This window comes from Pocillopora damicornis, chromosome 13 (genome assembly GCF_964200805.1).
Source record: "Pocillopora damicornis chromosome 13, jaPocDami1.2, whole genome shotgun sequence".
In the NCBI taxonomy this organism is placed as follows: domain Eukaryota; kingdom Metazoa; phylum Cnidaria; class Anthozoa; order Scleractinia; family Pocilloporidae; genus Pocillopora; species Pocillopora damicornis.
The window spans coordinates 12,694,808-12,711,682 of NC_142682.1; the positions used below are offsets into that span (position 1 = coordinate 12,694,808).

The 16,875-nt window shown below is 37.0% G+C and overlaps 4 protein-coding genes across 4 annotated transcripts in view; 2 read left to right on the forward strand and 2 right to left on the reverse strand.

The window, feature by feature from the left end:
• LOC113675091 (uncharacterized) overlaps positions 1-2,793 on the forward strand; it is a 35,054-nt gene extending 32,261 nt beyond the window's left edge. The window contains exons 29-30 of the mRNA XM_089191945.1: positions 486-683; positions 1,050-2,793. Coding sequence (XP_089048071.1) covers positions 486-683; positions 1,050-1,325 — 474 coding nt within the window. The 3' untranslated portion in view covers positions 1,326-2,793. The remainder of the gene's footprint in view (positions 1-485; positions 684-1,049) is intronic.
• Positions 2,794-2,998: 205 nt separating this feature from the next.
• LOC113675094 (uncharacterized) lies at positions 2,999-6,623 on the forward strand. The gene is made up of 4 exons (XM_027191625.2): positions 2,999-3,177; positions 3,681-3,730; positions 5,265-5,556; positions 6,445-6,623. The coding sequence occupies exons 1-4, from the start codon at positions 3,123-3,125 to the stop codon at positions 6,474-6,476; spliced, it is 429 nt and encodes a 142-aa protein (XP_027047426.2). The 5' UTR covers positions 2,999-3,122; the 3' UTR covers positions 6,477-6,623.
• A 3,017-nt stretch (positions 6,624-9,640) lies between these two features.
• On the reverse strand, positions 9,641-11,174 carry LOC149035544 (uncharacterized). Its single transcript, XM_089191960.1, has 2 exons — positions 10,668-11,174; positions 9,641-9,690 (listed from the first exon to the last, which is right to left on the reverse strand). The coding sequence occupies exons 1-2, from the start codon at positions 11,068-11,070 to the stop codon at positions 9,683-9,685; spliced, it is 411 nt and encodes a 136-aa protein (XP_089048086.1). The 5' UTR covers positions 11,071-11,174; the 3' UTR covers positions 9,641-9,682.
• A 1,114-nt stretch (positions 11,175-12,288) lies between these two features.
• Positions 12,289-16,822, reverse strand: LOC113675129 (GDP-Man:Man(3)GlcNAc(2)-PP-Dol alpha-1,2-mannosyltransferase). The gene has a single exon (XM_027191664.2). It carries the CDS (start codon positions 15,373-15,375, stop codon positions 13,861-13,863), a length of 1,515 nt encoding a protein of 504 aa, XP_027047465.2. The 5' UTR covers positions 15,376-16,822; the 3' UTR covers positions 12,289-13,860.
• Positions 16,823-16,875: the final 53 nt, after the last annotated feature.

The following is a 16,875-nucleotide window of genomic DNA, read 5'->3' on the forward strand; positions in this document are numbered from 1 at the left end:
TTACTTGCTTAAAACCGCGGTTTAGGTGAGACCTAGTGTAAAGAACCGGCCCTTTAAGTCTGTTATCATGATGTCGTATTCTGTCAAGAGTGGACACAGCTTGGCCTGAGTTGCTCCACTATTAGAAAAGGGCATTGTTTCTCTCTTTCTTTTTCAGTTCTTTTTTGTTACTGCATAAGCCAATTTCTTTGTCTCCTACTCATCAGTTTCTATATAAAGGCTCGGTTGTTTGCATTGTAGTTGGAATTCTAGTTTATTCCCCGAGCTACTTCCATTAGAATTTACACATATCCAATGACGTTATATCAATATTCCGGCTTTATGCAAAATGTCACTTTCAGTAATCCGACCTAATAACTTCATGAACGCTCAAAAGTTCTTTTCCCTGGTAGCAGCTCGAGGAAATGATGAGTTAGGAATATCAGAATTCTCAATCAGTAATGCTACATTGGGGCATGAGTTTCTTTTTGTTGGATTGTTTTCAGGATTTGCGCCTATTTATGAGCCAGATTCAAGAGAAGCTTAATTTCATTTTGCATCCAAATAAAGCATCGTTACCAGAGAATCTAAAGGTCGACGCAATCCGTGTCCATCGTCAATCGTTAGACATTACCTCCAGCCTCTGTCAAAATAATGGTTTCATTTCTTCTAAAGCAAAAGAAGTATTACACTCCTCTGGGAAGGTGGGTATAAACTCGAGGAAAATCAAAACAGCTTCTGAACTTTCTTTTTCCTCTTTATCGAATCGATTAAGGCTTTGCATTTCATGGCGACAGGCTCGTTTTCTTCGTGTCGCTGACGGATCAAGGTGTAGCACCCATTACAGTTTTCATCTTGTACCTTAGCTCAGCCCAGAATACCAATAGAATATTGCGGTATTCATTTTGCTGATTTATTCGCCGCCTCGAATTATTTTCTTTTTCATGACGAGCGAATGTAATGCATCAAGAAAATCAAGCCAACGTGATCTTGATGAAAATTCAGTCTCTCTTTTTAAAGCCCATTACTAAGAGATTTTTCCGACACACTGTTTACGTATTTTCTTTCAGGAAATTGGCCCAAACTTACTCGCACCATCATCTTCATGTGCTGATGTTAAAGTTTCGCACCAATCAGATGACCCCAGCTTGGAGACTCCCGATCCAGCCACGCATAAAGTCAATTCCCGCGTAAAGCGTACACGTTCCAAACGGAAGTTATTAGAGAGTATCCCAGAACCTCCGCCTTTATCGCCGCTACCCAGTCTCATTCCGGCTAGTGTCAGAAGAGAATTCAAAAAGCCACGGCGAGCTGAAAACCAAGGAAATATCCACAGTAAACAGTGAAGACTGTGCGGGAACTACAGAATATTGTACACCGATTAAGGAACGCGCGCATCAAGTTCACCGTCTAATCATGTTAGACTCACCGAACGGTCCCTGCCTTATTTAACAAGGCAGTTACCATCAGTTAGACCTGACGGGCCACGCCGGTCCATTCTTAACCCTTAAATTCCAAGAATGGATTAATATTTAACTTCTTGCAATTCTAATATGTCATCTTGCAAACAGGTTTTAAGAAAAGATAAGTTTTTCGGCTTGAGGTTGTTTTCTTGATATTCTACAGGAAAGCTATGGCAGTTAGTAAGTACAATTGTTATGCGGATCTTGGAAGTCAAAGAGTTAAAGACAATCCTGCCCTTTCATCAGTGAGTACTTTTCGGCCAGGTCGGGAAACCTTAGATTACCTTGACAACGTTATGATGGATTTTTTTCTTAATTCACTTTAAAAAAGGGTCCATTAAGTGTTGAATTCACCAGACTGTCGGTCAATGTAGTAAGTGTCCCTTATTATTACTGCGCTGAAACAGAAATCGGTTCCACTTGTGTTTCGAGATAATGGTTAATTTTTGCGGTATTTCATTATCATGTTGGGTTACTTTATTTTAATTGACCTGGTGTGTGTACAATGCATTTTATCCGAGATTTCACATGGGAAACAGTGCGTCATCAAACCTGGTATATAAACAGGTCAGCCAATCGGCTGTTACTGTAACCTTAAGATTTGGTCCCCAGCTAAGTCTGGTAAGACATTCCGTACAAAATCTAATAATTTCAAAGATGATAAAAATTCATTTGGACGGCCCTTTCGCGCGTGAGAATTAATGGCGAGGTAAGCCGTCAACAGTATCACTTAAATTATTCGGCGAAAAACTTGCTTTCAGTTCTAAGAAGTTAATTTTCATCTTTATAACTAATTCCACTGGTTTTCATATTGCCAATGTGAGTCTTTGATTGAAAGGTTTATAAATTTTACATGTGTACGTTATGTCTTCATTTTAGACGCTAAAGGGCGATGTGTTTTTGTTGAGAACAAGAAATTTTGATTATCGTTGGTTTCAACAAACGGATAAGTTGTGTAAAAGATAAATATTAAAAGTTACATTAGCAAGGTTTTATTACGGTAACGATGATGGTTAAAAGTAATCCTAAGTTTTTGAAAAACGATACTTTAAAAAATACACAATTTACCACTGTTCTGTGAAACTGCTTCCTGCAATGTACTTCCTAGTCTCCTTCCCAGCTTCTTCGTAGCCGTTCTTAAGACTCGTCACGCAACGCTCTTCTTGCGTGACGAGTTTAAGAACGGTTACAAAGGGGACTAGGTTCTTCCATGTCAGAACAAGTTGTTCAGTTTCTACTGAAAAAGGCTTTCGGTATAAGATATTGTTTAAGGACATAATCGATTTGACCTTGATGATTTATTTATGGTTGTATTTGCTATGAAGTATTGGAATAAAGGTGAAGGACTTTTGGTGGATGTTACCTATTTCTTAGACCTCTTGTAATTAGCAAGTATGTTACTCCACCGTTATAAGGTAGACTATCAAGCAGCTTTCAAGTGTCCTCTGCAGCCGCTCTTTGGAAAGTCACGCAAAACTTTACTCGGATAACGTGGGTGCGTTGTGTGACATCGTTGGGAACTGCTGCGCAGAAGATCAGCTTAGTGAAGGACTGGTGCGCAGTGTAGCTAATTTACATATTAATATGGCGACTAAATATTGACGTTTTCCTGATGGTTTGGTCGATCGTATTGTACCTAATATTTGCATTTTGATTAAAGGCTTTCCTTTCGCAGAAAGGATGATCTGTAAGAACGGCGTTCCAGTGCGAAATGCACCAAACCTTCACGAGGCTGGTAAGTTCAGACAAAATGGAGATCATTTGAGTTTATTTATAGGAGTTCTGCGACAAATGTAAACCGAAGTTTAGAGGTTTTTTTTTTTGGCAATTCCGTCGTCTGAAATGAAGGACATTTTCATGAAGTCGCGGATTTTGTTTCACAATGAACACTACCGTCCTACTTTTTGAACTGTGTTTTTTAGTTTGATCATGACTCAAACAGACCTTTCCACAGATCAGTGTTCGTAGACAATAACTGTTTTATAAGTACAACAATTTTGCTTCCTTTTAGTTCATCTTCGGCTAAGCTTCGAGTTTAATTAGCTGAAATAATTTTCTGCTTACATTTTGGTTCCTCTGTCTGAGGTCTAGTGAAAATCTCAACGAATGGGATTTCTTCACGAAATCTGGTTGACCTTTTCAATTTTGAAGTTTGTACTAGATATGAAATATATTATTATAGTATTTTTCTTTCTTTTCTTGGATAGTAAGCTTATGATTCTGGACTTCTTTTTTCAGCATTCTCAGGTGACACACGAGAGGCGTCCCAAGCCCTTGATAATGGACAGGTTTGAAATTTACAATTTAAACTTTGGTGGTTTAAACACTATTGAATTACTAATAAATACGCGCGATCAGAACATAACACTATTTCATGGAAGTGGGTTTAAAATAGTTAATTGCGAAACAATGAAGGAAATTGAGTCATTAATTGAACATTAGAAATAGCATGAATAAGTGATAAAATCCATACTAAGAAAAATTATTAATTTAAGGAGAATTAAGTGCTAGTACATATGTACGGTACATCCAAGGAGTTGAAGTTATTGGTCGACTGAGGTGTTGGGTATTTTTGGAGGGGAAAAATACAGAAAAATCTTCTGAGAAAAGAAGAGAAACAACAAATGGAAAATTCGTTATCCAAGTTATCATCCAACACTCACCATAGTTAGCTCCTAGGTCTTGTAATTTCTCAAATGTCTCAGTAGAATTGTCAGCCATTAAAAGTTGTTTCTTATTAGCTGCATCATTTTCATCGGAGGTTAGGGTGTCCTCTAAATATTGAACAGCAGATCTACATTATTCCTTGGCTGCAGAATTATCGACAAATCTACAGTGGATGGATAATAATATAAACAAACAATTCCATGGGAACTGATTTGTAGCCTTTGATAAAATTTTGTTCCTTCTTCTTCTTAGTGGGGCTAATTGAGATGACAGACTGTAATCTACAGCTGCAGTTCTTGTGAAAGTAGTTTTAGAAATAGATTTTATACTATGACTGGGGTTCTTTAAAGTTAGAGGGGCTTTGAACAAAGGAAACCTCAGTAGTAGCTTAGTTATAGCAGTTGCAGCTTGGTGTCCTCCCCGTGCACAATAAATGTAAATACCATTACCATCGTATTTCGTCTTATGGACTTTTAAGTGGGAAATGCTATTTCTGAAGAAACAGAAGAGGGCTTAATTTCATAATTTACAAAGAATGAAACATTTTTTAAGGTTTTCATTTTAAACCAGTGCCATGGGAAGATACTTTAAATTAAAATTCTTGCAATTAAGGATTTAAATTAACTCAGATTCATGTTCATCCCCCTTCAAAATTGTTCAATTATGACAAAGGAGGCTGGATTTAAGGAGTAAAGGGGATAAGTTTCTAAAGAAACTGCAGTACTGCATCAGTGGAGGAATTTAACCCTTTAACTCCCAAGATCTGATTGTTAATTCTCCCCTGTAGCTTCTACACATTTCCTTGTAAATTAGTTTATGAGAACTTGTTGCTAGATCAAGATAGCAGCTTCTACCTGATAAATTTGAATATTCTCATTACCTGATTTCTGAAGAATGTATGGATATTGTTGGGAGAATTTTTCTGTTAACACTTCTGGGAGCTAAAGGGTTAATCAGGTAAGTTGGTATTATCAATGAAGTTGATAAGGTAGATAAGCCACCATTAAAAGTTTCAAAGCCGATGTTTCAAGCATTAGCCCTTCATCAGAGCAACTTGAATTTAGGTTTGGCAGGGGTATTGAAGGCCACGCGTTTCTTTGTTCTGTCTGAAGTTAAATTTTATTGCTGTATGGTAACTTGTAACATTTATTTCAGAGTCCAAAAGAGTTTGATGAATCTGGCTCCACAGCAGTGCATAAGGCTGCTGCAAATGGACATCTGGAAGTTCTTAAACTGCTAATTCAACATGGTGGAGATATTGAATTGCCTGACATATCTGGTTGCATGCCACTACATGTCGCAGCAAGAAATGGCCATCTGACCTGTGTGAAGTACTTAGTTTTGCAAGGGGCAGACTTCAGATTGAAATCAAAGAAAGGAAACACAGCAATGGCTATGGCCAAAGCCAACAGTCAGCAGAAAGTTGCAGAGTATTTGTCAAACTGTGGTAAGATAATCCTCCCAGTAAATTGAAATATTCTTGCAAGGTTGTGAATTGTTCTGACCCCTTTACCATTTTTCTAGATTGCAAAGTTCCAATTTTGTTCTGTACATACATGTACACTACACTGTAGGGGAAAGATTTTCCTTCGGTACCTGCCCCCCCCCCCCTCTTATGCAACTGTTTCCCTAAACATTTAATTTTCCTCAATCTTCAATTTGATTATGGAAGGATCAAAACAGTCTTGGAAGTTTGTTTTGTTCTGACCCTGTCACCAATTTTTCCAGATTTTAAAGTTCCAATTTTTTTTGTACATATACTTTCCTGTTGGGAAAAATTCCCTCCCCTACAACTGTTTTTCTAAACATTTCATTCTTCTATTTCATTTACCTTTCTTTAAGTGGTTTTAATTTCAATTTTTTTTTTTTAAATTTTTGTGTGTGTTTTTGGCTAATTAGAGTTACTGTATGTTAAAATGACAGATTTCTTGTGAAATGTTATTCACTACACAAAATCCAGAGTAAGCAATTGCTATCCATTATACTTAACCAATCCACTCCACAGACCTCATTTGTAATTCTCCCTTCTCTCTGCTGTACAATTCTCATTGTGATTGTTACAAGAATTTGGGGATGGATCAACTGATAATCCCGAATTGACATTTCTCCTTATTATCATCACTTGTCTGCTTGATATTCTATTGATGTTGTAAGGAGAAATTCTTTCTTGGCCACTTATGGAAGTTTAAGGGTCAATAGCAAACATTCTTGCTGTATGACCATCAATAGCTGTACCTCTCTTCTTGGTCAAATGGAATAATGTTCTTCACATCAGTAGCCATTATTGTAGCATTTATGATAAAATTATGACTGTCTGTTTCTTTCATTTTGACAGACAGGGAAAAGTTTGCTTGGGAGGTTGTATAAGAATCCAAGTAGTCGTGGACTTAAGGCTGTCTGGATGTAACATAATATGTATTTAATAATCTGTGTTTAACAAAGTAACAGGAAATATTATAAATTGTTAATGAGGATTACTTGAATGTATTAATAATAAAGATATTTATACTTGAAGCAAGATTGTATTTTTATTGATGGATTGATTGATTTATTTAGGTATGCAGTACAGTACAAGGTACAAGGTACTAGTTGAATAAACAATAGGGCTTGGGGTCTCCATACAAGGTCTTCTGCTAACCCAACCCCACTAACATTTCCTCTAATCCTTACCCAACTTACTCTCATTACAAACTAGGTATAGACAACAAACTACATGTACTATGATTAGAAATTCTCACCCGGCCAGGTCATTGTGTTGTGTTCTTGAGCAAAATACTTTACTCCTCCAAGTGTCTCCCCACCTAGGTGAATAAATGATTTTTATTTGTAAATGATAAATGATTTGAAATCGTGACCTGACAAGATCATTATGCTGTTTTCTTGGGCAAATCTCTTTACTCCTACAAGTGTATCTCTCCACGTGGGTGTATAAATGATAGCAGAAATTATCAGGAAGGTCTGATAAAATGGTGATGGACTAGCATTCCATCCAGGGGGGAGTAGTACATTTAATACTCCTAGTCACTTCATGCTTAGGAAACTGGAATAAACTTCTGCTGGATAGGCTTTTTGGCTCAGTTACAGACTTTCCTTTTACCACCCTGGAAACAGTTGATTTGCTTCCATATATGGCATCATTTTCATTACCTAATGGTATTTCATCATTGTTTGTACTCACCTTGAATGGTTTTAAATGGAGACTGACAGTTAAGAAAATATTTTAGGAACTTTTTATGGTTGGGAATTATCCCCTAGTCAAGGTTTTTGTTCCTTCCATCACCTCTCCTGGTGAAAATCTACCAATGTTGTATTTAGGAGTACACCTTTTTTCTAGTTACTTCTAACAGTGAAAGGACTTTTTTTTCAATTCTGGGGACTAAAGAAAGGAAAACATGTGTTTTCAAGTTTATCTACATTGGTGTGGATATTCCATTCCAGTTATTTTGCTGATTCTACCATTTAAACTGACATTGTTTTGTGTTGTGCCCATGAGAACTCGATGATTGAAGCCAAAACAGTACTGTTCATTACAGTGTCTTTTGCAATTTTAACCCTTTCACTCCCAAGATCTCATCAGTAACACTCCTTACTGTCTGCCATACAATTCTTGTGATGTTAGTTCAGAGAATTTGGTATTGGATCAACTAATAATTTCTTAACTGATATTTTTCTTTATTCTCATTACTTGCATACTTGATATTGTATAGACATTGTAAGGAGAAATTCTGTCTTAGTCACTCATGGGCACTAAAGGGTTAAGCTAAAACTTTTTGACCCTCCATAATGACTAGCTTCTTATTTGTAATTACAATTTCACCCATGAATATTAACCTCCCACACCCAAACATTAGTATGAATGATCTGTTTTCTGAACACTTCCTGAGGTGCTGGTGAGGAGAATTTGTTTAACAATCAAGAGCTTCTTAAATTGGTGATAATTTCCTTATTCTTGTGACCTCAATGTTTGATTCAGGGGTGGTACTGTGAAGAGAAAAGAGTCAAAGCAAGTCACATTGAAGGGTAAGTGGGTTAAGCTCAAGAGAATAAAGGAAAGGATTGCCAAACTAAGAAGCTTTGATTTTTAAATGAATTTCTCTTGTCATTACTAAAAGAAATGTATAAAGAAGAGTATGGAGAAAATGAATGCTGATGTTAGGGCATCAGGGGTAAAGACCAATACACTGCATCTACCACAATCACACTACTATTTTATTATTATTTGTTACCACAAGATAAGCAGAGGTAGAAAAACTCAAACAATGAAGTACAGTGTATGCTGGTCATGAAAACGTTTCACAATTTTTGAATATTCACCTAGAGCTTTAGTTTCTGTCATTGTCTGCAAGACTGATTATTATACAAGCTTAGCAATAAGCTTAACCCTTTAACTCCCAGATCAAATTAGTAATTCTCCTTACTGCCAACCATACAATTCTTATAATGTTAGTTCAGAGAATTTTGTATTGGATCAACTAATTATCCCCAAATTGTTATTTTTCTTTATTCTCTTTACTAATCTAGTTGATATTGTGAGGAGAAATTCTGTCTTGATCACTCATGGGAATTAAAGGGTTAATGATTTACTACAAAAAAATTTTTGAACTCCCATCTCAGTTTGGCACAGATTCTGTTACAAAATATATCAGGAAGTCATACATACTTAGTTCCACTTTCAGTGTATTTTGACTTTTTAAGAGTAAATGTCAGTAAAAATCAAGGAAAATTCAAAAAACGTGGCCACGGTCAAAAAATCGATTGCGCTCATACTTTGTCAGTTTGAAGGCCTAGGTAAGTAACTGAAGGATATGAGGTTAGTTTTTTGAAATATTCCATATAACGGCAGAAAACCACGAAAAACGGTCACCCTACCGGAAGCTCGGATTTCACCTGACGGAAACTCGAAATTTTACACTTTTCAGCTTCTCGCTACACAGACGTTTACATAGCTGTGAATCTTTCTTAAGTATAATTGAATACATTGATTCTTCCTTAGTCAAACCATGGGAATTATTTTTATCTCTGCTTATTTGTGAGCGAACTGAGACCCGATTAAGAAGACACACTTTTCTCATTTACGCGAAGGTGTAAAATAATCCAAACTCAGCGACGAAAAAAGCTGACCGGTAGTTCTTCAAATCCTCTGATATTATAACCAAAGACAGTTCAGTCATTGATTTTTAGGTCTACGGTTTTAAATCTTTAGGATCTAGTAGCACTTTTGCATGAACGCCGATCAAAATTCGATAAAATTCCAATTGAGCGCCTTTGAAATCTACAACTCTACATAACAAAGCACTATTGAAAAAACATAAGGGTTTTGCTTTTTTAGCGGTTTGAAGCGTTTTAAAAATATATATTGATGTTAAATATTGTCTACACAGGTAAAACAAACTATGAAACACCAAAATTACCACGAGCTGAAATTAAATCTCACAGGCTCGCTCCCTAATCTGCGTCACGCACGAGCGACTTAGCTACAATTAGTACAGTAACAAACAGATATTTACATCCGTTGATTTTAAATAAGTCGTATTTTTAAAATATCTTACTCAAAGATGTGCCAGGTTTCCCAGTTAACTTGCTGAAAAAAAAAAGAAAACCTTAATAGTAATTCTAGCTCAATTAGAATTGATTGTATTTAGTATGAGAAGTTTTGTGCCGTCGAAAACCAATCGGAAGTAACTGTTTCTACGAAAAGCAAATATTGCATCGTTCTCTAAATAAACAAATCTACTTAACCATATAACCAGAGTATGTTGTTGGCGAAGTTAATGGACATACATAACAACGACGTCTTGCTCGTTCTTGAATATTCTCGGTGGAATTTGCGGCGCAGACGAACGCACTTGCTAAGTAACTTCCAATGGCTAATTTCTACCCTTACTCAGCTTTCGTCACACTGCTCACGCTGTGTAACAAGGATATAAAACATCGCACGAAGTCCTAAAAAACTCTCCGGACTTGAACCAGAATTGATTTTAGCAAGATTGCGTGTTTTTAAAAGCCAACGAGTTTATTGGAGATGACTACCCGTACCGTCTCATCGTGTCACTTAGGCATAACCTGACACGATGTCGATAGTTTCGACTCCTGATGGCCGAGAGCACTCGGATTTCTTTTTTTCCGAGTACGCCTGTGTCACTTACTGAATAATACATCATTCTCATTTATTCACCAGGCTTAAAAATATTCCATCACATTTATTCCATTGAGCGTATGCCACACATGACATTCCAATCCTAGCAGTATGCAGGATGTTTGTCCCATGAAGCACTCGGACTATACAGTGCAGCGCACTATACAGTGCACACACTAATATAATCGCAATCCATAAAAAAATGAGAGGCATTAAATAAAGGTTGTTATAAAAAAATTGGATTGGACAACTGAATGAAGAGATAAGTAACGAAATGTCCTTCATCAACCTTACTTATTTCTCTCCGTCGTTTAAACAAATGATTCTTTCATATAATCTCAAGTCATCAGAATGAATAGACTAAAAATAATTCATTGGAGACAGTCTCTGTTTGGTAGAACATCAAGTAGTTGGTTGCTTACCTGAGCCCACAGGGACGAGCTGTTTTGAAAGCTCAAATATCTTCATGGATTGGAATAAATTTATTCCTTTTTCCAGTGCGGGTGCCTTCCTCAGCTCCTTGCAGTGACCAGAAACAACTTCCGGGATGGTGCAAAGATTACCCGTCCTACGCCAACCTAAACCTAACTTGGCACGATGAACCGGACAGATAGTCATATCCGATAAATTCGCCGGCTTTTGAAAACATCCACATCTCGCCAAAATTAATTCTACCTCCGTTTCAATTCCGGAAAATTTCAACGACTTTTTGTGATTTTTGATATCCCTGTTACACCGCGTGAGATGCGTGACGGAAGTTGAAGAACTTGTGCGTTCGTCTGCGCCGCAAATCCCACCAACAATATTCAAGAACGAGCAAGACATCGCTATTCTATGAAGTTCCCCGACAATAAACTCTGGTTTTAGATGCAATGTTTCACAGATAAAGATAATTCGATTTATTTATTTAAAGAACGATGCAATTTTCGTGAGAACAGGTACTTCTGATTGGCTATCGACGGCATAAAGCTTCTCATTCTTAATAAAATCAATTCTTATCGTTTCAGTTTGAATTGCTATTATGATATTTTCTTTTATTTTTACTTCAGCAAGTTAACTGGGGAACCTGGCACATCGTTGAGTAAGATATTTTAAAATAAGACTTATTGTAAATTAATTAACAGATGTAAATATCTGTTTGTTACTGTACTAATTGTAGCAAAGTCGCTCGTGCGTGACACAGATTAGGGAACGAGCCTGTGAGATTTAATTTCAGCTCATAGTTTGTTTTACCTATGTAGACAATATTTAACATCAATATATATTTTTAAAAGGTTCAAACCGCTAAGAAAGTAAAACCCTCATGTTTTATGTACAAACTTTGGCCGAGGAGCTAATTTATTCAATAGTGCATTGTTATGTAGAGTTGTAGATTTCAAAGGCGCTCAATTGGAATTTTATCGAATTTTGATCGGCGTTCATGCAAAAGTGCTACTAGATCCTAAAGATTTAAAACCAGAGACATAAAAATCAATGACTGAACTGTCTTTAGTTATAATATCAGAAGAATTGAAGAACTACCGGTCAGCTTTTTTCGTCGCTGAGTTTGGATTATTTTACACCTTCGCGTAAATGAGAAAAGTGTGTCTTCTTAATCGGGTCTCAGTTCGCTCACAAATAAGCAGAGATAAAAATAATTCCCATGGTTTGACTAAGGAAGAATCAATGTATTCAATTATACTTAAGAAAGATTCACAGCTATGTAAACGTCTGTGTAGCGAGAAGCTGAAAAGTGTAAAATTTCGAGTTTCCGCCAGGTGAAATCCGAGCTTCCGGTAGGGTGACCGTTTTTCGTGGTTTTCTGCCGTTATATGGAATATTTCAAAAAACTAACCTCATATCCTTCAGTTACTTACCTAGGCCTTCAAACTGACAAAGTATGAGCGAAATCGATTTTTTGACCGTGGCCACGATTCCTTTGATTTTTACTGACAATCACTCTTAAAAGGTCAACAGAGGCATTTGAGTTAAACTCACTCAGGTCAGGTGTTTGTCATTACACTATTGCTGTGACATTAAATTCTGACTAGGTTGAACTTCATATTTTGTTAAAATAACAATTGCCTTTTAATTTATATAGTCATCTTATTTTCATTTAGTAACTCTCAAATATTGCCATTGTATTTAATAACAATAAATTTTGGACCACCAAATCTAATTTTAATAATTTCTAATTTTGCCAAATACGTGTTCATGTACAATTTCAACATTTCATTTCTAATGAATAACTTTGTGTATTTTTAAGCACCCCCTGCAATAATTCAAAATTACTGTTGCAAGCTTTGTCTATGGTGCTCAAATCTTACAGCTTTAGTGTAAACTGGTCAATTATTGTCATTTCATAACAAAATAATACTATCAATATCGTGGTTTTTCTGAATATATCACCCTAAAATAGTTCACAAATTTCAAAGGTGGCTTCATGTTAAGTAACCACTAGTGATGGTGAAGCTTTTTGTTTAGTTGTGTGAAACTAAATTATCAATTGTCCAAAAGCAAACTTAGATGATCCTCAAAGAAATTGATACAAATGCAAATGCAGCATGATGCACTGACTCTACAGTAATGGGTTTAAAACTTGTATTTGTGTGAGAAGTTTTTTTCTAAAGAGTACTGAGAACATACTTGTAAAAGTGAAAGTTCTATAGTCTTTTGTTTCACTGATCAAACATAAGAAGTATTGAGAAATATATCATGGTTAACGTGCGTGAAACTTTTACAAAACCAGCCCTAAAGATCGCAAGGAATTAGGAACTATTGACAGCAAAGAGCTTGACACATTTTAACATGAAATTAGTCACAAAGAAATGTTGATCAATCTAACACAGCAGGCAAACTTGTTAACAATAAAGTATTCACTATAAACAAAGTTGAGGTTTTCAGGTTACCATGTGTATTGAACAATGACACCTTATGCAAGTTGTATACCTACATGTGCATTGCAAATGTTAGTAAGTTATAGCCTAATTATTTCAGCCAGTGACACTAGGTCATTATAACTACCAATTGTAGCTCACCAAACCGCCAGAGAGACATATTTAGGGTATGCTTTATACAGGTACACTTGTCAATAATCTACAGCCAATTACAGCAATACTTGGCCCTTTGACATCATCTTAGAGCCACATTTTACAAAATTGTGTGACAAACTTGTCCAATCTCATTAGTTTTCCCTCATTTTCCATTTGCAAAAAATGGGAAAAGAAAATTACTGGGAAAGCAATACAAGGCAAATGCTAATGTATAATAGCTGACAACGATGGAAAAAAATTGCAAATTATGTACCATGCATATTTCATGATTTTCCCAGAATACCACAGTCAGTTAATCCAATCACCTAGTAACTTATTTCAGTCTTTCAGTTCTCTGTAGCTAAGTTGGTGAAGCATGGACCCACAAAATTAAAAAAAGGACCGAGGTAAAAATCCTCAAAGGCAAACATAATCTATCTGTTTTTCCCTTGAATATGATAAATATGTCTAACTTAAGTCTTTCTTCATCTAATGAACAAATTAAACTTTTTCAGACAAAACAGAATTGGTTGAACCTTCATCAAAATACACATTGAAAAGATCAATAATATTGGAAACTAAATTACATTCAGCCCTAAGAGAATCATGCACCCATAAATAAGGGCTCTGTACATTGAAGAAATCCACTCTCAAAAGTTTTCTCTGAAAATCTGGCAACACTGTTTCTTGCATTGCAGCGGATAACATTCCTCTCCTCTGGTGAAAGGGAAAATATTGTTTCCATTGCAGATGCATAGCTTTTCTTATCACTTGCAAGAAACCCTGTTGGTTTTCCTTCCCATTCAATGACAATGTCCATTCTGGGGCCTCCAGAGTCATGAGCCAAGACAATAGCACCACTTGCCATACACTCAACAACGCCAATACCAAAATGTTCATTCCACATAGTGTGGAGACCAATAGTGGCTTCAGCAAGATAAGATTTGAGCCTGTCAAAGGAAACATTCAAGGCAAACTCAACATTCTTTTTTATTTCAAGCTTTGAAACCAGCCGCTTCAGAGAAACAACTCTATCTTTGTCTTCTTGATTTCGGCAGCTTCCAACAAGAATAAGCTTAAACTTGTGTCTATCTTTGGCCATTTGGCATTTAAGGAATTCATGAAAGGACTCTATTTGGAGTGGGTGGTCTTTTTCTGGTCTGAACTGTCCCACTGACACTATGGAATGAATGCTTTTATCATCATCTTCATTGCCGTCAACCCTATCAACCTTCACAGGCAGCTCTAGGAAAGCTTTCGTGTCACAGGGGGGGTACACTATTGATGTCCGGTTCTTCTTTCGCCACAATGACACGATATGGCCATAAGTCCAGGTGGAGTTTACCATGACAACCTCAGCACATGAGCCAGCCAAACCATACAGCACAGCAAACAGGAAATAATAAATTGACTTGATTGCACTCAGGACACGACTATTACTAATATAAGCGGCATTATTGTGGGAAGCTGTTTGATCACCCACACGTGACAACATGTCAGTGCTGATGGTAGGGTAGTGAACATAGCAACCAACCTGGCATCCTCCCAGATAGCGAAACATTGGCAGGGTAAAGGCATAGCCCATGGTGTCCACAAATATGTCCGGCAAATAACTGTTCAAGGCTTCCCAGCCCAGAATCATGGAACCAAAGCTTTGTCCCAAGAGAGTGAAATGTGGATACGTGCTCGCTTCGACCCAGCGCCTTTTCTTCAAGAACACAAACTCTACTGATCGAGGTAACGATATGTTGAAACGTTCTTCCGCTTTGCGGAGAATTTCCTTCCCAGTCACGAACGAGTCACCGGTGTACACAACACAGCGAACAAAATTATAGCGCCTCTGAAGAGCACGAATGCCAGTCCACAGCACTCTTTCTCCTCCACCTCCTGCATTGCAGTAGGGGTGAAAAAAACCGACCACAACGGGACGGAAATGTTCTCCCTCACCTTCCACAGATCGGAGATGTGGAAGCGCATCCTTTGATTTTCTTCGTACGTAAAATCGAAGAGCGAAGACAACTAATGCCAAAATGATTACGGATAATGTTCCGATTATGACGGACCAAATGGAAGCCTGTTTAATTAATGAAGTCATCTTTTCACTGGTGAAACACGTCATTGCAAGTTTCTTGAGAAATGTTATCAAAAAATGGATGAATCTTTCCACACGAACTCTTCAAGAAGAACGGTGAACGGTGACGGATCACTGTACTAGGTAACCATTCCTTCTAGGTACCAGTTCCTTCGCAAAAATGCTTCATCGACACCCTTCCCCTTTATTTTCTTAATAAAGGTGGGTTTAATCGCGGAGGGAATAGGAAGTCATTACTTAAATACATCTAATCAACAAATACTAAGAAGGGAAATGAAGATTGAAAAACTGAAGGAGGTTAGGTTCGGTTCTTTGACGCAACCATTGCCGCGTAAGACCAGTACATCATGTGACATGTAAAAAGAGAAAGTGAGAGAACATACCTCGTCTCTGGTGAAATTTTGATGTAAGTGCTTGTCATTCAAAGCCTCGAATTTGGTGATTTATTGTTCTTTGGTTTGCCCGAAATTTTTGCTACCATTAAGATGTAACTAAGCGTGAAAATAGACCACCTGCAGGGCCGTGGAAGTGGAAGGGGATGGAAAACATCGAGATCAAAGGAATTTTAAAGATTCTTAACTTCTTTCTAGAGGACTGCGTGATCTTCGACTCACCTATCATAGATTGGTTTCTACCTATTATCTATTGGAAGACAGAGGCATGGATGACATCACTATTAACATTTTTTGTTTCTGAACACTAATAAATCACAGAAGACTTCAAAATGAGGTAAGGACATTAGTTATACACGCGGCTGTACCTCGTGTGCCAGTTTTTGGCTCTTATCACATTTTAACGCCATCTGTGATCTATTACAGGACAGACGCACGGCAACATGGAATCTATTTGTTCGGTTACAACTGAATGAGAGGCATCCCAGCACTTATGTTGCGATACATTCGCACAGGAGGATGGCAGCGCCTTCGATTCAATTCGAAATCTTAGCGAATAAAAATCACCCTATCCTAATCAGCGTTCTTTTATACGATCCCAACACCATGATTCAACGGTGCGTTTGTTCATTCCGCGTTACTTTTATCCTCCCCTACCTTCACAAGAAAAGGGAAAGTTAAAGCCCAAAGTTAACAACGGCGTTGTTAAAAAAACCCCGTCCAAAACAATTCTCAATTTAGATGGACCTTTCATCTTAACATTTATTTTTGTGAACCGGTGTCAAGAGGGCCGAAATATACTAGAAATTTACAAAAGGAGTGTTTTGAATATTGCGTAACTATGGTATCTAAGAAAATTGACATTAAGGTTGTTTTTTCAATTAAAAAGGGAACATTTGAAAGAAATCAGAGGGTTTTACTTATCAGAGATCTAATGTATAGTTACTGAGTTTCAAAAACACGTCGAGAAGTATCGATGCTGGCAGATATCATTCGAGTCTGAGAAAAGAAACGCAGCAATTACACTGTAGGCTCCATGGCCCATGATGGATAATTAATTGAATATACTTATTTGTATCTTTGAATAAGAGAAAAATCATCTAACCGGATCTTTCAAACCGTCAGGGAAAGAACT

What these genes read in the sequence shown, in the direction of transcription:
- LOC113675094 (XM_027191625.2), top strand. Translation starts at nt 3,123, where the DNA reads ATGATCTGTAAGAACGGCGTTCCAGTGCGAAATGCACCAAACCTTCAC. An exon ending in AAGCCCTTGATAATGGACAG is followed by an intron (nt 3,731 to 5,264) that starts GTTTGAAATTTA and finishes CATTTATTTCAG; the next exon opens with AGTCCAAAAGAGTTTGATGA. An exon ending in AGAGTATTTGTCAAACTGTG is followed by an intron (nt 5,557 to 6,444) that starts GTAAGATAATCC and finishes TCATTTTGACAG; the next exon opens with ACAGGGAAAAGTTTGCTTGG.
- LOC149035544 (XM_089191960.1), bottom strand. Translation starts at nt 11,070, where the DNA reads ATGTCTTGCTCGTTCTTGAATATTGTTGGTGGGATTTGCGGCGCAGAC.
- LOC113675129 (XM_027191664.2), bottom strand. Translation starts at nt 15,375, where the DNA reads ATGACGTGTTTCACCAGTGAAAAGATGACTTCATTAATTAAACAGGCT.